At 41.0% G+C, this 21,968-nt stretch overlaps 1 protein-coding gene and 1 pseudogene across 1 annotated transcript in view; both read right to left on the reverse strand.

Annotated features, from left to right (window-relative positions):
- IPO7 (importin 7) overlaps nucleotides 1-6,937 on the reverse strand; it is a 78,615-nt gene extending 71,678 nt beyond the window's left edge. Inside the window, exon 1 of the mRNA XM_066366042.1 lies at nucleotides 6,688-6,937. Within this exon, the coding sequence (XP_066222139.1) occupies nucleotides 6,688-6,771 (84 nt within the window). The 5' untranslated portion in view covers nucleotides 6,772-6,937. The remainder of the gene's footprint in view (nucleotides 1-6,687) is intronic.
- Nucleotides 6,938-18,051: 11,114 nt separating this feature from the next.
- LOC136387987 (small ribosomal subunit protein eS8-like) lies at nucleotides 18,052-19,097 on the reverse strand (annotated as a pseudogene).
- Between the last annotated feature and the right edge of the window lie 2,871 nt (nucleotides 19,098-21,968).

Below are 21,968 nucleotides of genomic sequence, written 5' to 3' on the forward strand. Positions count from 1 at the left end.
TTGAGGCTGAGATCATGTCTGCTTAATCAAAGTCAAATTTAATAGTTTCCTCATCTAAAACTTACACATAGCTCTATTGTAATCCTGAAGACGTGTTATGAGGGCTGTGTTGATTATAGAACTCCAGAATGTCAGGAATCATGAATTTCTTTCTATCTATGACTTAGCTCAGTGCTTAGTATAAAGATATTGCTATTGAATGAACCAGACTGGAAACTGTAATTCAGAATATTAAAAAAAATAAAATAAAAGGTTCCTAACATTACATTTAAAACTTCAGTTCAAACCTGACCAGGCAGTGGCACAGTGGATAGAGCATTGGATGGACAAGGACGTGGAGGAGCCAGGTTTGAAATCCCGAGGTTGCTGGCTTGAGCACGGGCTCACTGGCTTGAGCATGGGGTCACTCTCTCTGTTGTAGTCCCCCCACCCTCATCAAGGCACATATAAGAAAGCAATTAATGAACAACTAAGATGCCACAACAAAAAATTGATGCTTCTCATCTTTCTCCCTTCCTATCTGTCTGATTGTTTCTGTAAAAACAAACAAAAAAACCCTTCAGTTCAAATGTAAGCTACATGACAACCAGTACTTTATGTACAGTATTGGATTCCCAGCAACAAAGATAGTATTTGCTACATGATAGGCACTCAAAAAAAAAAATTTTTTTTTTTTTTACAGAGACAGAGAGAGAGTCAGAGAGAGGGATAGAGAGGGACAGACAGGAACGGAGAGAGATGAGAAGCATCAATCATCAGTTTTTCGTCGTGACACCTTAGTTGCTCATTGATTGCTTTCTCATATGTGCCTTGACTGTGGGCCTTCAGCAGACTGAGTAACCCCTTGCTCAAGCTGGTGACCTCAGGGTCTCGAACCTGAGTCCTCCGCATCCCAGTCCGACGCTCTATCCACTGTGCCACTGCCTGGTCAGGCTCAAATATTTTTTAAATAATAGAAACAATTATTTGTTGAGTGCCTGTTCTCAGCTAATACTCCATCCAGGCTTTAAAAAAAAAAAAAAGCTTGATCTAAAGATTTAATTCCCACTGGAGACAAATTTTAAATCAATGAACTTTTTTTTTTTTTTTTTGTGAAATAATAAACGGCTTTATTGAGTACAGAGCGCACACCCCGCCCGGCAAGGTTCCCTGGCCCCGAAGAAAGAAAGATGAAGAAAATGGAGGCTAGGGAAGTTGCCATCAATGAACTTTTAGAGTATAAGAGACAACAATCACCTAAATCAAATAAAATCAAATAGTCAAAATGTAAGGAAGAATAATCAAGATTAGGTGTTTACAAAAAAAAAAAAAAAAAAAAAAAATGAGTTTACAGTTTACAGAGTAGTACCACATAGTTGGAGTAGGAAAAGATGGCATTTAGGATGGGATTCATGATATTTATGGATAGGAAAAATTTTAGTTTTAGATGATAAGAACTTAACAGGAGGGGTTAGCAGCATAAGTAAAGGTTTGTATATTGAAAAGCTTTCACTGAAGAACACCAGCAGTTAAAGCAGAAAGAGAGCAGAGAGATTGTTGTCTATTAAAACAATCTGTCCTATACCTTCAGAGATGTTGTATCTACCTCATAAATGAAGAAACGTGTCTGTGTGTGTGTGTGTGTGTGTGTGTGCATGTATACATAAAGGAGAGTTTTTGTGTTCCCCAGAGCAAATAATCTCTGGAATATAATAAACAATATTGAATGAATATCAAATATCACATATTATAGATGAACTAAAAACAGATTTTTTAAAATTGCACTTCTAGATATACAGAAGGCAATTAATCACAAAGTATAGAATTTGAATGAAAAGTGACAAATCCCTGTAACACAAATCTACTTTAAAGATTCAAAGATGGGCCTGACCAGGCAGTGGCGCAGTGGATAGAGCGTCGGATTGGGATGCAGAGGACCCAGGTTCAAGACCCCGAGGTCGCGAGCTTGAGCGCGGACTCATCTGGTTTGAAAAGCCCACCAACTTGAACCCAAGGTCGCTGGCTCCAGCAAGGGGTTTTTCGGTCTGCTGAAGGCCCGTGGTCAAGGCACATATGAGAAAGCAATCAATGAACAACTAAGGTGTTGCAACGCACAATGAAAAACTAATGATTGATGCTTCTCATCTCTCTCCGTTCCTGTCTGTCTGTCCCTGTCTATCCCTCTCTCTGACTCACTCTCTGTCTCTGTAAAAAATAAATTAAAAACAAAAAAAAGATTCAAAGATGGGCCCTGGCCATTTGCTCAACGGATAGCGCACTGGCCTGGCATGCGGATGTCCTCGGTTCTATCCCTGGTCAGGACACACATGAGAGGCAACCATCTGTTTCTCTTTCCCTTGCTCTCTCCCTTTTCTCTCCCTTACCCTATTGCAGCCAGTGGCTTGACTGGTTTGAGCGTTGGTCCCGGGCACTGAGGATAGCTCAGCCGGTCCAAGCACCAGCCTCAGGTGCTGAAGATAGCTGGGTTGATTCGAGCACTGGGCCCCACTTGGGGTTGCTGGGTGAATCCCAGTCAGGGTGCATGCAGGAGTTTATCTCCCTTCCTCTCACTTTAAAAACCAAACCAAACAAACAAACAAAAAAAGATTCAAAGATGAGTACTCTTAACATTTCTATTGTTCAAGTTCTTATTTCTCCTGTATTCAGTAAATATTTACTGAGAGCCTATAATGTGCTATTTATAATTGTGCCAATTTTCATGTAACAGTAACGCAAATCTACTTAGTGATCTCAGTGTCCAAAGAAAATGTACTTGTGTTCTTTTACCATTAGTGCTGATCATTTCCCAGAGATGTACAACTACTTAGTTAATAGAGTAAGGTAGGAAATAAAATGTATGGCATGTTGGACTGGTTAATCAACTGGCAGTTCAAATAATCTGGAGAACTTAGTAGGTGCCAAACACTTTCTGAAATTTTTTACATGCCATCATCTTACTCAATCCACATAACACAATGACATACTACTATAACTACTTTCACTTTATACATAGGAAAAATGATACTTAGAGGCTAAATAACTTTCCTAAGATACCCCAGCTAACACAGGATTCATTTTTTTTAAAGGCAAGAAGAAAAAGTAGATAAACACAAAATAAAAATTTAAATGTAAAGTGGTTTTCAATTATATTTCCAGTAATATTTGTACTTTAATTTTCCCCCCATTGTTTGGCTTGTGGTGGCGCAGTGGATAAAGTGTCCACCTGGAATGCTGAGCTCGCCAGTTCAAAATCCGGGCTTGCCCAGTGAAATAACTAAGAGTTGATACTTCTTGCTCCCCTGTACCACCTCTCTCCTCTCTCAGTAAAATCAATAAATAAAATCTTTTAAAAATGTTTCCTCATTGATTTATTAGACAGAGAGAGAAGCATCAACTCATTTTTCCACTTTGTTGTTCCATTGAACTGTGTACTCATTGGCTACCTCTCATATATGCCCTGACTGGGAAGTGAACCCGTGACCACAGTGCATGGGAATGACATCATCCACTGAACCACCTGGCCAGGGCAATACTCATACTTTTTAATGAGTTTCTCCAGTCTTTGAGGCAAAGTTTGTTAAAATTATAATAGCAGTTCAAAAAGAATTTTCATAACATATTACAGAGTAAGTCAAAGGGGAATACTTAGTATCCTTGAAAATATCTACCAAAATGAGTCCTTACTGTGACCTCTAACAGTCTAATGACTTTCTTAATTTTATTTATATATGTGTATGTGTATATATACACTCAAAATCCTTGAAGTAGAGGTGGTATAACATACCAACGCCTATGTTGTTATCTATTATAACAAAGTCAGTAAAGCCTAATATTGACAAATCAAAGAATTGCAGTAACAAATGACAAAATTCCTGACCTTATGAAACTCAAAAATTATACTGGAGAGAATAAATAAGATATGTATGATAAATCAGTGCTATAGAGAAAAATAAAAAGACGAAGGGAGATAGGGAATGTGGTAGTCTGGGAACTCCTTAGTGGTATGGAAACAGTTAAACAGTGATCAAGTGAAGTGAGAGGCCCTGGCCAGGTAGCTCAGTTGTTCTGATACAAGGCTGTGGGTTCTATCCCCAGTCAGTGCACATACAAGAATCAACTAATAAATGCATAAATAAGTGGAATGACAAATCAATGATTCTCTCAAAAAAAAATAAAATAAAATAAAAAATAAAAACATCAACCAAGCAATAATTTTTTAAAAGGAGAGAAATGAGAGAACAAGTATGGGAAATAACTGAGCAACAGGAGCTCCAAGAAGATGGAATAGTTAAGTGTAATAGCTCTGAGGCAGGAGCACTTTTAAAAAACTATTTGTGGCCCTGGCCAGTTGGCTCAGTGTTAGAGCATCTACCAGCATGTGGATGTCCTGGGTTCGATTCCTGGTCAGGGCACACAGGAGAAGCAACCATCTGCTTCTCCATCCCTCCCTCTTCTCTCTCTCTCTCTCTCTCTCTCTCTTCCCTTCCTGCAGTCATGGCTCGATTGGAGAGCAAGGCACTGAGGATGGCTCCATGGGGCCTCGCCTTAGGTGCTAAAAATAGCTCAGTTGCAGCAAGGCCCCAGATGGGCAGAGCATCAGCCCCAGGAGGGATGCAGAGTGGATCCTGGTCAGGGAGCATGCGCTAGGAGTCTATCTATCTCTCTACCTCTCATCTTCTCACTTGGAAAAGAAAAACAAACAAAAAAAACAACCAAAAAACGAAGAAAAACTATTTGCATTCTAATATTTTGATAACATTTACAATTCTTACACTTAAGTGATTACTTAGCTAAAGAGATTCATTCAAATGTCAATGATCTTGTTCTTTCAACTAAATAAACCAAAATACAACTTTGAGACACCATGGAATAACTGGCTCATCTTATCTTAGCCAAGCAAGAGGAGCCTGCCAGAAATAAAATATGACTTCCTCATTCTTAGTAGTCAAGCTTTTTCAAGATTTATCTGGGATCTATTTCTTAAATCAAGGTTCTGCCACAGAAAATTAAGCAAAAAGTATTCAAATAAAATCACTTCATTAAAATGAAGATCAGAGATGAAAATAAATATTCTAAAAAGTTACCTTAGGAAAATTACTAAAAAATCTAGGTGAATAACAGAGAAATTTGCAAAATATAAATAACCACAGAAATAAAGGCCAGATACAAAACTTTCTTTGACAAAATAGACAGTTTGCTGTTCCACAGTACTATTCCAAAACCCTACCAGCAGCTTAGCAGTTAAGTGAAAAATGCTTTGAATATTACTTTATTTATCTTCCAAAAATTAGCTGTGAAATATTTAGTTAAAATAATGTATTATTAGAATAAGGTCATGGTAGAAATAACTATGACAACTTTTAGTGTATGCAGGCTTATATATGCACTAATATGTGATAAACATAATAATGTTCATCTTAACCTATCACTAAACAAATCAAAATAAAGTGATTCATAACTCCCTCTATAGTTCAGTAATGGTTCAAATATATTTCAATTCATTATACCAAAAGATAATTAATTATTTACTGGCATAAGAAGTTAGAGAAGTCCTTTTAAGAGGTCTTTAAAAGTTACTAAAATATAAAAAGTTGCAGAAATTTATAAACAAAGAATGAAACGAAAGATGGTACAATACAATATCCACATAATGTTTGTATTCCAAGGAGTGGTCCTCAAAAAATATGGGGGGGAAAAACTACTCTCATAGACTGGATAGGAGTTTGGCACCTTTCAAGGCACTCTCACCGATCAACATAGCAACCCTGTGACCTAATTTAATGAATGGGAAAAACTCTGGGTCAAAAGGTTAAAGGAGCGCTGGTCAGGTAGCTAGCTCAGTGGGTTTGTGCATGGTCTGGATACGTCAAGGTTGTCAGTTCCATCCTGGTCAGGGCACATAACAGGAATCAACCAATGAATGCATAAGTAAGTGAAACAAACAACAAATCGATGTTTTCTCTCTATTTCTTTCTAAAAGTAATCCATAAAAGAATAATAATTTTAAAAAGGTTAAGCGACTTGCCCAAGGTCAGTCAAGAAATTAGTGTTGCAGCTCTACCCAGGAGAGTGCAGTTCACCTGACACTTCCCAGTACCTCGTCCTGCCTCCCGAGGTAGTGAATCAGACTCCCACACTACCCTCCACCCGCTGAGGTGGCGGGGGAAAGCCTTCCCTAGCCCCTCAGCCGGCGGGGAGAAAGTTGTGCAGGTCACCCATCAGCCCAGTGAAGTGACAAGCTGACAGGCAGGCGCAGCTCCCAAAGGAACAGCTCTGCATTCTCAGGAGCCCCTCCAAACCCGGCGTCAACGAGACTGCTCCCGGAAACATCTGAAAAGCCTCCAGTGAGTTTCGCCCCCTCCTGGGCGCAAGGAATCAGCGCGGAATGAGCCAGAGGACGGCCGGCCACCGGCCCAGCCATGTGTCCAGCCCGTCACGCCCGCCTAGCCTCAGCCGGCTCCTCGTGCCTCGACCGCAGGCAGAGGCCCACCTCAGGATCCGACGCAAAGGCTGCCTGGGCCGCCGCCGCTGCCGCCGCCACCACAGCGGCAGCCTCCTGTGGTGCCCCGGCGTGGCACTCGCCGTCAGGTCCCCGCCCCACCTCTCCAGTTGGGCCCCTAAGCGACGCCGTCCGCGTCTCTAGCCAGGCCTGGAGGGCTCGGCCTGCCCCAGTCCGCCCGCCCGTCGCCGCCAGTCCGGCGTCCTTACTTCATTGAGCTGGCGCTCCGCGGCCTCACGCAACGCTGGGTCCATAGTGCCCCGCAGGGCCTCGATAATGGTGTTGGGGTCCATCGCAGCGCGGACTCGCTAAAACCCAAGGCTTGGGTGCTTCTGAGCCAGGAACAGCGCCACTCACTGCGCACATGGACTCGCCGCGCTCAGCAGCGGCAACCGGCGCGAAAGGAAAGAGAAGCGCCAAAGCCCCGGATAGAACCTCTTCGCCTCGGCGTGGAGGCGGGAGATACTCCGGGAACTTCCCGTCGGTGCGCCGCGGAGCACCTAGGGATATGTAGTCCGCCTGTGTTGTACGCAGCCCACGTGGTCCCGCGCTGTCGCTCTTACGGCAAGTCTTGCTATTCAGAAAGGAAAAATATTTAGACTGCACAGAAATAAGATTAAAACAATTTCAAGTATTTCACATAACAGTATACTTATGGTGACTATAAGGTGAATCTAATACAATGGGTGATGCAATCCATTGCTAGTAGCTGTGCAATTAAAGGAAACATTTTGAGACAGTGTTTCTATATGCCATGAAAATGTTTATAATCTTTGACCCAATAATCTCATTTATGACACTATCCTAAGGAAATAATACAAAAGATTAAATGAGCTCTACGTGTGAAAGGTATTTATCACATTATATATTTATTATAACCACCAAATACTAAAATTATGGCTTTTTATTGAGTATCCAAATTTTGGCAAAAATTTTATGTAATCACATCTAAATACAGAGTAAAAACATAGTCTCTATTAAAACGTACCTTCTTTAAAACAGTTAAAGAAATGGTTTCAGAAAGGTTCAATAACTTGCCTAAGTTCACTTAGGTAGTAATAGGTTCGTCTAGGATTTCAAACCTAGGAGAAATGTTGAACAATATAGGAATGGTTAAGCAAATCACAAGAATCCAGTCTAAATATTTCACAGCGCCTGACCAGGCGGTGGAGCAGTGTATGGAGAATTGGACTGCCACGTGGAGGATCCAGGTTCGAAACCCCCAGGTCGCCAGCTTGAGCACCGGCTCATCTGGTGTGAGCAAAGTTCACCAGGTTGGACCCAAGGTTGCTAACTTGAAGCCCAAGGTGGCTGACTTGAGCAAGGGGTCATTCACTCTGCTGTAGCCCCCAGGTCAAGGCACATAGGAAAAGTAATAAATAAATAAACAACTAAGGGACAAGGAATTGATGCTTCTCATTTCTCTCCCTTCCTGTCTGTCCCTATCTGTCCCTCTCTCTCTCTGTCAAATAAATAAATAAATAGTTCACAGCATATAATATATAAACATATAATTATATACATTAATTATTAATATTTAAAATATATTATTTTTAATATAAAATTACAAATATTACATACTTTGCAACAACACAAAAACATTTATTTAAGGATTCAGCTTTGTAACATGGCTAGAGACTAGGAAACAAGGCTGGCAAATTAAAGTAATTGGTTTTCTAGGATGGTGAGATTTTGAGTATTTTTCTTTCAAATCTGATATGTTGTTATAAAGTTATGTAAAATACTGTTAAACAGAAGACTACAGGTCCAGAATGGTGTCATGAAAGCCCATGATACCAAATCCAGATTTAATACCTGATCTAATTGTTCCAACCTTTCCCAGAAAGGTAATCTGCCCAATAAGACCCCCTGACTTCCCCTAAGGGAGGCTATTCTTGCCTAAAATAACCCACTATTAATTTTTAAAAATACTTATTGATTGATTGATTTTAGAGACTGAGGAAGGAAGAGAGAGAGAGAAACATTTATTTGTTCCACTTATCTATGCATTCATTGGTTGATTCTTATATGTGCCCTGACTGGGGATTGAAACCACAACCTTGGGATATCTGGACAATGCTCTAACCAGCTGAATTACCAGACCAGACCAGGGCTCCACACTTAATTTCTTAGTCTCACCCTCTTTTTGCCTATAAAAATCTATATTGTACAACTCATCATTCCCCTTCTAGTTGCTATATGGGATGCTGCCTAATTCTGAATGCTTAATTAAATCCATTAGATTTCCCTTTGTTATTTTTTCTTCTTCTTTTCCAAGTGAGAGGAGAGGAGATAGAGAGACAGACTCCCACATGCACCCTGACTGGATCCACACAGCAAACCCAATATGGGGCTGATGCTCTGCCGATCTGAGGCCATTCTCACAACTGAGCTCTCCTTAGCACCTGAGGTGGAGGCCATGGAGCCATCCTCAGCACCTGGGCCATTGTGCTCAAACTAATTGAGTCATGGCTGTGGGAGGGGAAGAGAGAAAGCAAGAAAGAGAGAAGAGGAAGAGGAGGGGTGGAGAAGCAGATGGCCACTTCTCCTGTGTGCCCTGACCAGGAATTGAACCCAGGACATATACACGCCAAGCCAATGCTCTATTACTGAGCCATTAGATCTTCAAATTTGCTATGTTAAATTGCCAGAGACAGAGAGAGGGACGGACAGACAGGAAGGGAGAGAGATGAGAAGCATCAATTCTTCACTGCAGCTCCTTAGTTGTTCAGTGATTGCTTTCTCATATATGCCTTGATGGAAGGGGGGCGGATACAGCAGAGCAAGTCCCCTTGCTCAAGCCAGTGACTTGGGCTTCAAGCCAGCGACCATGGGGTCATGTCTATGGTCCCACACTCAAGCCAGCGACCTCAGGGTTTCAAACCTGGGTCTTTTGCGTCCTAGTCCGATGCTTTATCTACTGCACCACCGCCTGGTCAGGCTATTCTAAGAATTAAATAAGGTTGAAAACTGCTTTGTAATTATTAAGTTCAGTACAAAAGTAAATTGTTATTGGTATTAAGAAAAAGTATAAGGAGAAAGGAAGGTAAGAGAGGAAGGATGGAGAGTTAAAGAAATAGAGAGAATATCTTTCCCAACAGCTATAAGTCTGCACGTTCAGCACCTTGGTTCATATGTGCTTAAAGCTCAACATATGTGCAAGGAAAGATAAAAGACAACCTTATATTGAAATTGTTACATAAAGACCATTTTATAATTGCTTTTAAGTACACTGATCTGTATAAAATTGAATTTTATGCTTAAAACTGTTTGAAAATTATAAAGATCAACTTCAAGATATAATTTACATAAAATTTAATGAGTTTTCACAAAGTTATATGCCCATATAACACCACCACAATCAACATATTTTATCTCCATCGACCCTTGTCAGTTAATCCTTACATGCTCTGCCCTATGCCACATATACCAACTGATGTGTTTTCTATCACTATCAATTTCCTAGAATTTCATATAAGTGGAATCATTTAATGGCAGAAAAACAGACATACAGAGCAAGGGAACAGAATCAAGAGTCCAGAAATAAAACCACATATATATGAACAAGTAATCTTCAACAAAGCAGCCAAAAATATATAATGGAGAAAAGGAAGCTTCTTCAATAAATGGTGCTGAGAAAATTGGAAAGCCACATGCAAAAGAATGAAACTTGACTACACCTTGTCCCCAAGCACAAAGATTAATTCAAAATGGATCACAAAGCCCTAATTATAAGATCTGAAACAATAAATTACATAGAAGAAAACATAGGTACTAAAGTTATCGACCATGGTCATACAGAACATTTTATGAATTTGACCCCAAAAGCAAGACAAGAGCTGGACCAGGCGGTGGCGCAGTGGATAGAGCGTCGGACTGGGATGCGGAAGACCCAGGTTTGAGACCCCGAGGTCACCAGCTTGAGCGCAGGCTCATCTGGCCTGAGCAAAAGCTCACCAGCTTGAGCCCAAGGTCGCTGGCTCAAGCAAGAAGTTACTTGGTCTGCTGAAGGCCCGCGGTCAAGGCACATATGAGAAAGCAATCAATGAACAACTAAGTTGTTGCAACGCACAATGAAAAACTAATGATTGATGCTTCTCATCTCTCCATTCCTGTCTGTCTGTCCCTGTCTATCCCTCTCTCTGTCTCTGTAAAGAAAAAAGAAAAAAAAAGTGGGGGGAAAAAAAGCAAGAGAAGAAAAGGCAGAAATAAATGAATGGAGTTATATTAAACTAAAAAGCTTCTGCACAGCAAAAGAAAGCAACAACAGAACAAAAAGGTAATCAACCCAATGGGAGATAATATTCACAAACAACAGCTCTGATAAAGGGTTAATACCCAAAATATATAAAGAACTCACAAAGCTCAGCAACAAAAAAGCAAACAATCCAATGAAAAAATGGGGAGAGGACTGCCTGACCAGGCGGTGGTGCAGTGGATAGAGCATCAGACTGAGATGAGGAGGATCCAGGTTTGAGACCCCCGAGCTCACCAGCATGAGCGTGGGCTCATCTGGTTTGAGCAAAAGCTCACCAGCTTGGACCTAAGGTCGCTGGCTTGAACAAGGGGTTACTCGGTCTGCTGTGGCCCCAACGGTCAAGGCACAACACATGAGAAAGCAATCAATGAACAACTAAAGTGTCGCAACGAAAAACTAATGATTGATGCTTCTCATCTCTCTCCGTTTCTGTCTGTCTGTCTCTATCTATCCCTCTCACTGACTCTCTCTGTTTCTGTAAAAAAAAAAAAAGGGGTAGGGGAGGACCTGATAGACACTTCTCCTTGAATAGACGTACAAACAACAAATATGTATATGAAAAGATGCTAATCTTCACTAGCTTTTAGAGAAATGCAAATGAAAACTACAATGATATAACACCTCGCCCCTGTTAGATTGGCTGTTATCATCAAGACAGGTAATAATAAGTGTTGGAGAGGCTGTGAGAAAAGGGAGCCCTCATCCACTCTGCTGGTAATGTAAACTGGTACAGCCATTATGGGAGACAGTCTGGTGTTTACTAAAAAAAATAAGAATAGAACTACCATATGACCAAGCAATTCCTCTACTAGATATCTACCATCTACCCAAAAACTTTGAAAGCATTGGAATGCAGAGACACATGCACTCCCATGTTCATCGCATTATTCACACTGGCCAAGACATGGAAACAACCAAAGTGTCCCTCAATACAAAATTGGTTAAAGAAAATGTGATACATATATACAACAGAATACTCCTCAGCCATAAGAAATGATGACATATTGCCATTTACGACAACAACATGGATAGACCTTGAGAACATTATACTAAGTGAAATAAGTAAACCAGAAAAAGTTAAGAACTATATGATTTCATACATGGATGGAATATAAAACTAAGAGTCATGAACATAGATAAAAGTGAAGTTGTTATCAGGGGGTGGGGAATGGGAGAGGGGTTAAATAAAAACAGATATATGGTGACAGAAAATTATTTGACTTTGGGTAATGGGCATACAACACAATCAATAGTTCATATGCTATATAAATGTTTACCTGAAACCTATATATTCTTATTGATCAATGTCACCCCATTAAATTTAATTTCTAAATAAAATATGAAGTCATTTAGTAAATACTTTTAGTGTCTGGCTTTTCTTGCTCACTATAATGTTTCTGAGATTATTTCCATGATGTTGAATGTAATGAGCAGTTCTCTAATTTTTTGCTAAATGGCAGTCCATTGACTGGATATACAAAAAATATGTTTTCATCTGTTGATGGACATTTGTTTCATTTTCAGTTTTTTCACTATTGGGAATAAAGCTGATGTATATATTTGTGTACAAGTCTTTTGTGGATATCTATTTTCATTTCTTTGATAAATAGCTAAGAGTGGGATGGCTGGTTTCTCTTGTAACTTTATAAGAAACTGCCAAATCATTTCTCAAATTGACTGTACAATTTTATATTCCCACTAACAATTTATAGGCTTTACATTGTTTCACATCTTCACCAACAGTGTGAATTCTCAGTCTTTTTAAATGTATCTACTGGAATAGATATGCAGTGATATATGATCTGTATGTCATTACTCACATATACATCTTTCTGAAGACTAATGATGATCATCTTTTCATGTGCTATTAGTCATTTGTACCATCTTTTATAAAGTGTCTGTTTTCATCTTTTGCCTATTTAAAAATTGAGTTGTTGGCCTGACCAGGTGGTGGCACAGTGGATAGAGCGTCGGACTGGGATGCGGAAGACCCAGGTTCGAGACACCGAGGTCTCCAACTTGAGCACAGGCTCATCTGGTTGGAGCAAAAGCTCGCTGGCTTGAGCCCAAGGTCGCTGGCTCGAGCAAGGGGTTACTCGGTCTGCTGAAGGCCCGCGGTCAAGGCATACATGAGAAAGCAATCAATGAACAGCTAAGGCGTTGCAACACGCAACGAAAAACTAATGATTGATGCTTCTCATCTCTCCATTCCTGTCTGTCTGTCCCTATCTATCCCTCTCTCTGACTCTCTGTCTCTGTAAAAAAAAAAAAAAAAAAAAAAAAAAAAATTGAGTCGTTGCCCTGGCTAGGGAGCTCAGTTGATTAGAGCGTTGCCCTGATATGCAAAGGTTGTGGGTTTGATCCCTGGTCGAGGCACATCCAGAAATAGAGCTATGCTTCTGTATCTCTCTTTCCCTCTTCTCTCTCTAAAATAAATCAATAAATTTAAAAATAAAAAAATAAAAATTGGGTTGTTACCTCCGTGTATTTTTTTTTTTTTAATTTTTCTGAAGCTGGAAACCGGGAGGCAGTCAGACAGACTCCCGCATGCGCCCAACCGGGATCCACCCGGCATGCCCACCAGAGGGCGATGCTCTGCCCATCCGGGACGCTGCTCTGTTGCGACCAGAGCCACTCTAGCGCCTGGGGCAGAGGCCAAGGAGCCATTCCCAGCGCCCGGGCCATCCTTGCTCCAATGGAGCCTCGGCTGTGGTAGGGAAAGAGAGAGACAGAGAGGAAGGAAGGGGGGGTGGAGAAGCAAATGGGCGCTTCTCCTATGTGCCCTGGCCGGGAATCGAACCCGGGTCCCCCGCATGCCAGGCCGACGCTCTACTGCTGAGCCAACCGGCCAGGGCCATGTGACTTGTCTTTACATTTTCTTAATTGATTTTTCAAAAAGCAGTATTCTGTTTGACTAAGTCTAATTTCTTTGTTTCTTATATAATTGTGAGTTTTTGGCATATATATATATATATTATGTTATATATATATAATAAATCTTTATCAGCCCTGGCTGGTTGACTCAGTGGTAGAGCATCAACCTGGTGTGTGGAGGTCCCGGGTTCGATTCCGGACACAGGAGAAACACCCATCTGCTTTTCCACCCTTCCCCCTCTCCTTTCTCTTTATCTCTCTCTTCCCCACTTGCAGCCAAGGCTCCATTGGAGCATAGTTGGCCTGGGTGCTGAGGATGGCTCCATGGCCTCTGCCTCAGGTGCTAGAATGACTCCAGTTGCAGCAGAGCAACATCTCAGAGGGGCCAAGCATCACTCCCTGATGGGCATGCCAGGTGGATCCCGGTCGGGTGCATGTGGGAGTCTGTCTGTCTGCCTCCCTCCCATTTCTCACTTCGGAAAAATGCAAAAAAAAAAAAATCATCCCAACACTGTAAAGATTTTCTCCTGAAAACTGTATAGTTTTAGCATAGTCTATGATCCCACTGGAGTTAATTTTTGTATCATATATGCTGTGAAGAATTGAATTGTTTATGCATATGAATATCCAATTAGCTAGTATAGTACAAATTGTAGAAAAGTTCATCCTTTGACCGATGAATTGCCTTGGGCCCTTTGTTGAAAAATCAATTGACCAAATGTATGTAGATCTATATTTAAACTCTGTTCAGTTCCACTGATGCATTTATCTCTGCCTATTGCAATATCACAATGTCTTGATTAATGTAGTTTTCTAGTAAGTCTTAGAGTCAGGTAATATAAATCCTTCAATTTCATTATTCTTTTTCAAAGTTTTTAAAATTATTCTATGTTATTTACATTTCCATACATATACAGTTAGGAAATTCATCTTGTTTCTAGTTTTAAAATAGTGTGTTGGTTGTTTTATTGATAGATGATAGTTATTGCATTTACCATATTCCCCCATGTATAACACGCACCTTCTTCAAAAAATTTGGGGTATAATAACTGGGTGCGTCTTATACAGTCATTGTAGATTTTTTTACTTGCATTTCCCACATTGTAGATTTTTTTACTTGCATTTCCCACTTTTTAGCGCTTGTTTTTGCGCTCATTGTTGAAGACGGTGATTGATTCATTATCAGACACAGATGAGAAGCTAATGGATGGGAGTTTTGACAGTGAAGAGGACTTGTATGAATTTTCTGATGAATAAAACTTGTGTTTATAAGAGACATTGATAAGAGTGTGGTGGTTACGGGGGGGAGGGGGGAAAGGGAGAGGGAAAAGGGGAGGGGGAGGGGCACAAAGAAAACTAGATAGAAGATGACAGAGGACAATCTGACTTTGGGTGATGGGTATGCAACATAATTGAATGACAAGATAACCTGGACTTGTTTTCTTTGAATATATGTATCCTGATTTATTGATGTCGCCCCATTAAAAAAATAAAATTATTTAAAAAAAAAAACAAAAAAAACTTGAGTTCAATAACTTTATGTAATATATTTTTTTTCAAATTTCAGGCCCCAAAATTAAGGTGCACCTTATACATGAAAGCATCTTATACATGAGGACATATGGTAATCAATACAGTAATTTAGGTTAACATCTTAATATTGAGTGTTCTGATTCATGAACATGCTAAACTTTCCGTTTACGTCTCTCAGTAATATTATGAGTTTTCAATGTACAGACCTTGGACACATTTTCTTAAATGTATCCCTAAATATTTTACATTATTGTAATGATATTTTAAAACTTCATTTTTCAACTGTTTGTTGCTTGTATGTAGAAATACAATTGATTATTTTTTCAGAGTGAGATAAAGGAAGAGAGAGACAGGAAGGGAGAGAAAGAGAGAGAGAGAAAGGGAGAAAGAGTAAGGAAAACAGAGAGAGAGAAAAGCATCAATTTAGTTGTGCATCCATTGATTGCTTCTCATATGTGCCCTGAGTGTTCGAGCCAGTTCTCTTGGGATCCAACCAGCATCTCAGCACTCTGGGATGATGATTTATCCACTGGATCACCAGTCAGGCTACAATTGATTTTTGTGTTTTGACTATATCCTGCAATCCTGCCAAGCTAACTTGTCGATTTTAGTATTTTTCTGAATTCCTTAAAATTTTATGTGTATATAATCAGGTCTTCTGCCTATAAAACATCCCCCCCCCCTTTTTTTGAGAGAGAAAGTGAAAGAGAGACAGGAAAGAAGAGAGAAAGTGAGAAGCATATGCTTGTCGTTGCTTTCACTTTAGTTGTGCATTGAGCTTTATACATGGACTGCTTCTCATATATGCCTTGACCTGGGTGAGCCAGTGTCCCTTGCTTAAGCCAGCGACCTTGGGCTTTTCAAGCCAGTGATCTTTGGTCTTAAGCTGGCTAGCTTTGGGATCAGATGATCCTGTACTCCAGGGGTCCCCAAACTACGGGCCCGCTGGCCGCATGCGGCCCCCTGAGGCCATTTATCCGGCCCGCTGCACTTCCGGAAGGGGCACCTCTTTCATTGGTGGTCAGTGAGAGGAGCACATTGACCATCTCATTAGCCAGAAGCAGGCCTCTAGTTCCCATTGAAATACTGGTCAGTTTGTTGATTTAAATTTACTTGTTCTTTATTTTAAATATTGTATTTGTTCCCGTTCTGTTTTTTTACTTTAAAATAAGATATGTGCAGTATGCATAGGGATTTGTTCATAGTTTTTTTTTATAGTCCGGCCCTCCAACGGTCTGAGGGACAGTGAACTGGCCCCCTGTGTAAAAAGTTTGGGGACCCCTGCTGTACTCAAACCAGTGACCCCCATGCTGATGAGCCCATGCTCAGAGTCCACAACCTCGGGGTTTCGAACAGGTGACTTCAGCGTTCTGAGTCCACACTTTATCCACAACACCACCACCAGTCAGGATTTCCTATTCTTTTTTTGTGTGTGTGACAGAGACAGAAAGAGAGACAGATAAGGACAGACAGACAGGAAGGGAGAGAGATGAGAAGCATCAACTCTTTCTTGCTGCACCTTAGTTGTTCATTGATTGCTTTCTCATATGTGCCTTGATGGGGGGGGGGGGACTATAGCAGACCAAGTAACCCCTTGCTCAAGCCAGCGACCCTATGTTCAAGCTGGTGAGCTCTGCTCAAATCAAGAGAGCCCACACTCAAGTCGGCGACCTCGGGGTTTTGAACCTGCATCCTCCACGTCCCAGTCTGATGCTCTATCTACTGTGCCACTGCCTGGTCAGGCAGGATTTCCTATTCTTTTAATTTAATTTTTATTTATTGATTATAGAGAGGAAAGAAGGAAGAAAGAAAAGAAGGAAGGAAGGAAGGAAGGAAGAGAGGGAGGGAGGGAAGGAGGGAGGGAGGAAGAAAGGAAGGAAGGAAAGAAGGGGACAAAAAAGAAAGAAAGAGAAAGAAAGAAATATCTATTTGTTTCTCCACTCATAAGACTATACTTTCAGGGATCATTTCTATAGTTTGTTTGTTTCTCCACTCATTCCTGCATTCTTTGGTTGATTTTTGTGTATGCCTTGGCTGGAGATCAAACATAGAACCTTGGCCCATTGAGACGATGCTCTAACCAACTGAGTATGCAGTCAGGGTTCTTCTCTTTTATAATTTTTTTGAGAATTTTTATAAGGGTTTATTTGAGCCAGCTGACGACATATGCAAAGAAGCAAGATCTCAAATGCTCTGCCATTTCCCCCCCATTCTTTAGCTATAGGTTGTTCATAGATTCTCTTTATCAACTTGAAAAAGTTCCCTTTTATTCCTAGGTTTCTTGGAGTTTTTAACATGATGAGAGTGCTATTTGAATTCTGTCTAATATTTTCATGAACTATTGATATTATTATATGGATTTTCTTCTTTACTCTGTTAATAAGGAGAATTGTATTAACTGATAAACCTCACTTAGTTACACTGTAATATCATTTTTATATATTCTCAGGTTCAATAGCTAATTTTTAAAATAATTTTATTTTTAAATTACAGTTGACTTACAATATTATATTAGTTTCAGTTTTACACTCCAGTGATTAAACATTATATAACTTTTAAAGTGATCATCCCAATAAATCTGACACCTTTTTTGAAATAGGTATCTGACACCATACATAGTTATTAGAATACTATTGAAAAGCCCTGGCCAGGTAGCTCAGTCGGTTGGAGTGTCATCTCAATGTGCTAGGGTTGTGGGTTTGATCCTCAGTCAGGGCACATGCGGGAGCCAACCAGTGGATACATGAATGAGTGGAACAGCAGCTTGATGTTTCCCTCTCTATCTCCCTTTCTCCATTTTGTTCTTTTTCTGAAGTTTTTCTCTCTCCCTTCATTTGTTTTGTTTTGTTTTGTTTTGTTTTAGAGTAAACACCTTTATGACATGAGCTAAGATAGGAGGGAAGAAGATTTATTTATCTTCCTTATCCTTGATTTTCCTCAGGTAGAATTCCAGCTCCTTGTCCTCCAGCACATAGCCATCTATCTGCTCAGCCACACTGGCCTGATCTTAAAGGGATACATGCAAGAAGTGTGCCCTGTTAGAATTGTTCTTGTAGGAGACTGCTGATTTTGGCATTCATTTTTCTTCCATCATGTTTCTTCTGAATTTTCTTTTATCTTTTTTTTTGTTTACTATCTCTTCCTCCTCAGGAATTAGCCTGGCCGCCTTCTTGTGGGACTTGTACCACTGGTTGGTTTTTTTTTTTTTTTATAGAGACAGAGAGAGAGTCAGAGAGAAGGATAGACAGGGACAGACAGACAGGAATGGAGAGATGAGAAGCATCAATCATTAGTTTTTCATTGCGCGTTGCAACAACTTAGTTGTTCATTGATTGCTTTCTCATATGTGCCTTGACTGTGGACCTTCAGCAGACCAAGTAACCCCCTGCTCAAGCCAGTGACCTTGGGTCCAAGCTGGTGAGCTTTGCTCAAAAACCAGATGAGCCCGCACTCAAGCTGGCGACCTCGGGGTCTCGAACCTGGGTCCTCAGCATCCCAGTCTGACGCTCTATCCACTGCACCACCGCCTGGTCAGGCTTGTACCACTGTTGGTATGGTGTGTTGTCAGTGAGCACAATGCAGTTCTTTATTAGGGTCTTGGTATGTATTAGTGTGTTGTTGGATGTATTGTAGACAATGACAATAATCCTTGTTTTGCTTGTAAAACACTCTGAGCCCCAGGAGAAGTTGCCCATATCCAGCCTCAAAGCTTGGTACTTCTTGTTGTCTCCCGGCACACTAACTGTGTGTATCCAGCAGTGGCCAATCTTTAGCATTGGCAGCAGGGTGTCCCAGCTCATATTTTTGCTTCTTGTTGTAGAGCTTTCTCTTGCTTTCTGCTTGTGGTACTTTTGTCAGTTGTCCAGAGAGATGCCCATCGCTTGGCACCAATTGGAAAAAGAAAATGAAGAGTCTCAGTTCTTTCATTTGGCACATATTTCCTTGTCTCCTCATTTTGGAAGCATCCCTGTGTTTTTTTCTACATATTAGATAGAGTTGCTACATCTCCAGGGGTTGGTAGAGTGGCCTCATGTAGTAGGTGTCCTCTAGGGTCCGGTGGTGTAACCTACCTGTTCATTCAAGTTGGGCAGTCTAGGTGCATCTACCATGTGGGTTGTACACCCCTTAAAGTTGAGCCTTGATTACTATTGGCATGTCAATGGGAGAGACTTATCTCCAGGCCAATCAGCTGCCAGGACTATCTGTGACCATCATGGACAATCAGCTGTGCAGGGAGGGACCCACCCCACAAAGAAGGATGTACTTCCGTAGAGCTCTGGTGCCTTCTGAGTCCTTCCCTTGAGTGTGCCCCAGGTCTTCAACCTTGTCTGAGGTTGTCCACCTGGTGTGTTGTCTTTGGGGCCTCCTGGGAGGTGCAGGGCAAGGTCAGCCACTGTGTGTATCATCTGGTATTAGCTACAAAATGATCTGCAGATGGCTTCTACTAATGCTGGGCTTAGAGGTGTCTAGGAGAGGCTAAGCTGCAAACCAAGGCCAGCTGCTGTTAGTGCTGAGCTTGGAGTCACATTGCAAGAGGTATGGGGGCACTCCAAGACCAGATGCTGCTTGTTTGAGATATTTTAAGAAAGTCTGAAGCATGCGCCAAGACAAACTATTCATATAGAAAAGTCATTGAAAATATCTTGGGTAAGCCTGCAAATTGGGTGGATGGGGTCTTGGAATTACCAGGATGGGGCCAACAGCATTAGCTAGGTTGATGGAGACTCAGATATGATGCTCACCTGCCTGCTCTGTGGGGAGAAGGCTCAGCAAAGGAACAATGGCCTCTTAGAACACTCCATCTGGGAAAAAGCTGCCCCTCCAGCTCTAGCTCTGATGTCAAACAATTTAGTTCCTCCTCATACATCGCTGGTGACTTTCTTATTGTCCCAGTGCTGAAACTCAGAGGGAGTGAGTTCATGTAAGTATGTTCATAGCCCCATTAAGAGGAACATCTGGAATTCCAGCTGCCCTCAGTCTCACTCAGTCACAATCCCTGCTGCTTTTTATAGCCAGAAGTAATGGGGACTTATCTTCTTGGCACTGGAACCTTGATTTATGGGGCCTGGTGTGGGGCTGGGCCTCTTCGTTCCTCGGAGTGGACCTCCACAGCTCACATATCCTTTCCAGTTTTTATCTTCCACATGTGGATATGGAACCAGTTCATTCCATGTCTCCACCCCTCCTACTGGTCTCGATGTCATTTCTTCTTTAATTCTTTAGTTGTATAGGACCTCTATTCAGCTAGATTTCAGGAGATTCTGAATTATTTTTCTGTAGTTTAGTTGTAATTTTGATGTGTTCGTAGGAGGATATAAGTACCACATTTATCTACATTGCCATCTTGACCTGAAGCCTCAATAGCTCATTTTTTTGTGGATATTTGCATCTATCTTCATAAGAGATATTGGTCAGTACATTTCTTTTCATAAGTGGCTTTACCTGGTTTTAGTGTTGGGGTAATGATAGCCTTATACAATGTACTCCTTCCTCCTTTGTTTTCTGAAAGAAGTTGTGAAGGATTAGTACAATTTCTTTCTTAAATATTTGTAGAATTCAGCAGTGAAACCATCTGAGCTTTGGAGATTTCTTTTTTGAAAGATTTTGAATGATGAATTTAAATTTTAATAGATTTAGGTCTGTTTAGGTTTTCTACTTTTTCTCCTTTCTTTTGTGACAGAGACAGAGAGAGAGACAAAGAGAGGGACAGATAGGGCAGATAGACAAGAGGGAGAGAGATGAGAAGCATCAATTCTTTGTTGTAGCACCTTAGTTATTCATTGATTGCTTTCTCATATGTGCCTTGACCCAGGAGGCTACAGCAGAGCGAGTGACCCCTTGCTTGAGCCAGCGACCTTTGGGCTAAAGCCAGCAACCATGGGGTCATCTCTATGATCCCACACTCAAGTCAGCAACCCTGCACTCAAGCTGGTGAGCCCGTGCTCAAGCCAGATGATCCCATGCTGAAGCCAGTGACTTCGAGGTTTCAAACTCGGTCCTCTGTGTCCTAGTCCGATGCTCTATACACTGCACCACCACCTGGTCAGTCGATTTTCTCAAGTCAATTTTGGCAATTTGCATCTACAAAGAACTTTGTCCACTTTACCTAAGTTGTTAAATTTATTAGCATAAAGTGATTCATAATAACCACTTATTACTCTTTTTTTTTTTTTTTTTTACAGAGGCAGGGACAGACAGACAGGAACAGAGAGAGATGAGAAGCATCAATCATCAGTTTCTCGTTGCGCTTTGCGACTTCTTAGTTGTTCATTGATTGCTTTCTCACATGTGCCTTGACCGCGGGCCTTCAGCAGACCGAGTAACCCCCTGCTGGAGCCAGGGACCCTGGGTCTAAGCTGGTGAGCTCTTTGCTCAAGCCAGATGAGCCCACGCTCAAGCTGGCGACCTCGAGGTCTCGAACCTGGGTCCTTCCACATCCCAGTCCGACGCTCTATCCACTGCGCCACCACCTGGTCAGGTCACTTATTACTCTTTTAATGCTTACAATAGCTATAGTGATATCTCTTCTTTCATTCCTGGTATTAGTAATTCCTTCTTGTCAGGTCTGGTCATTTTTGACTGGATGCTGAATATTGTGAATTTTGTTATTGAGTGAGTGAGCGTTCTGTCTCTCTTTAATAAATGTTGGCATTTTTCTTGGTAGGAAAATAAGTTATTGGGAGTTCAGCTTGACACTTAAGTCTTGTTTATAAACTTTTAAAGGGTAATTCTAAGTTAGTATTTATTATAGGGCTATTTTACAGTACAACTGGGGTGTGGTCTTTTAGGATATCTTTCTCTTTTTTTAATTGATTGATTTTAGAG

This window comes from Saccopteryx leptura, chromosome 1 (genome assembly GCF_036850995.1).
Source record: "Saccopteryx leptura isolate mSacLep1 chromosome 1, mSacLep1_pri_phased_curated, whole genome shotgun sequence".
NCBI lineage: Eukaryota > Metazoa > Chordata > Mammalia > Chiroptera > Emballonuridae > Saccopteryx > Saccopteryx leptura.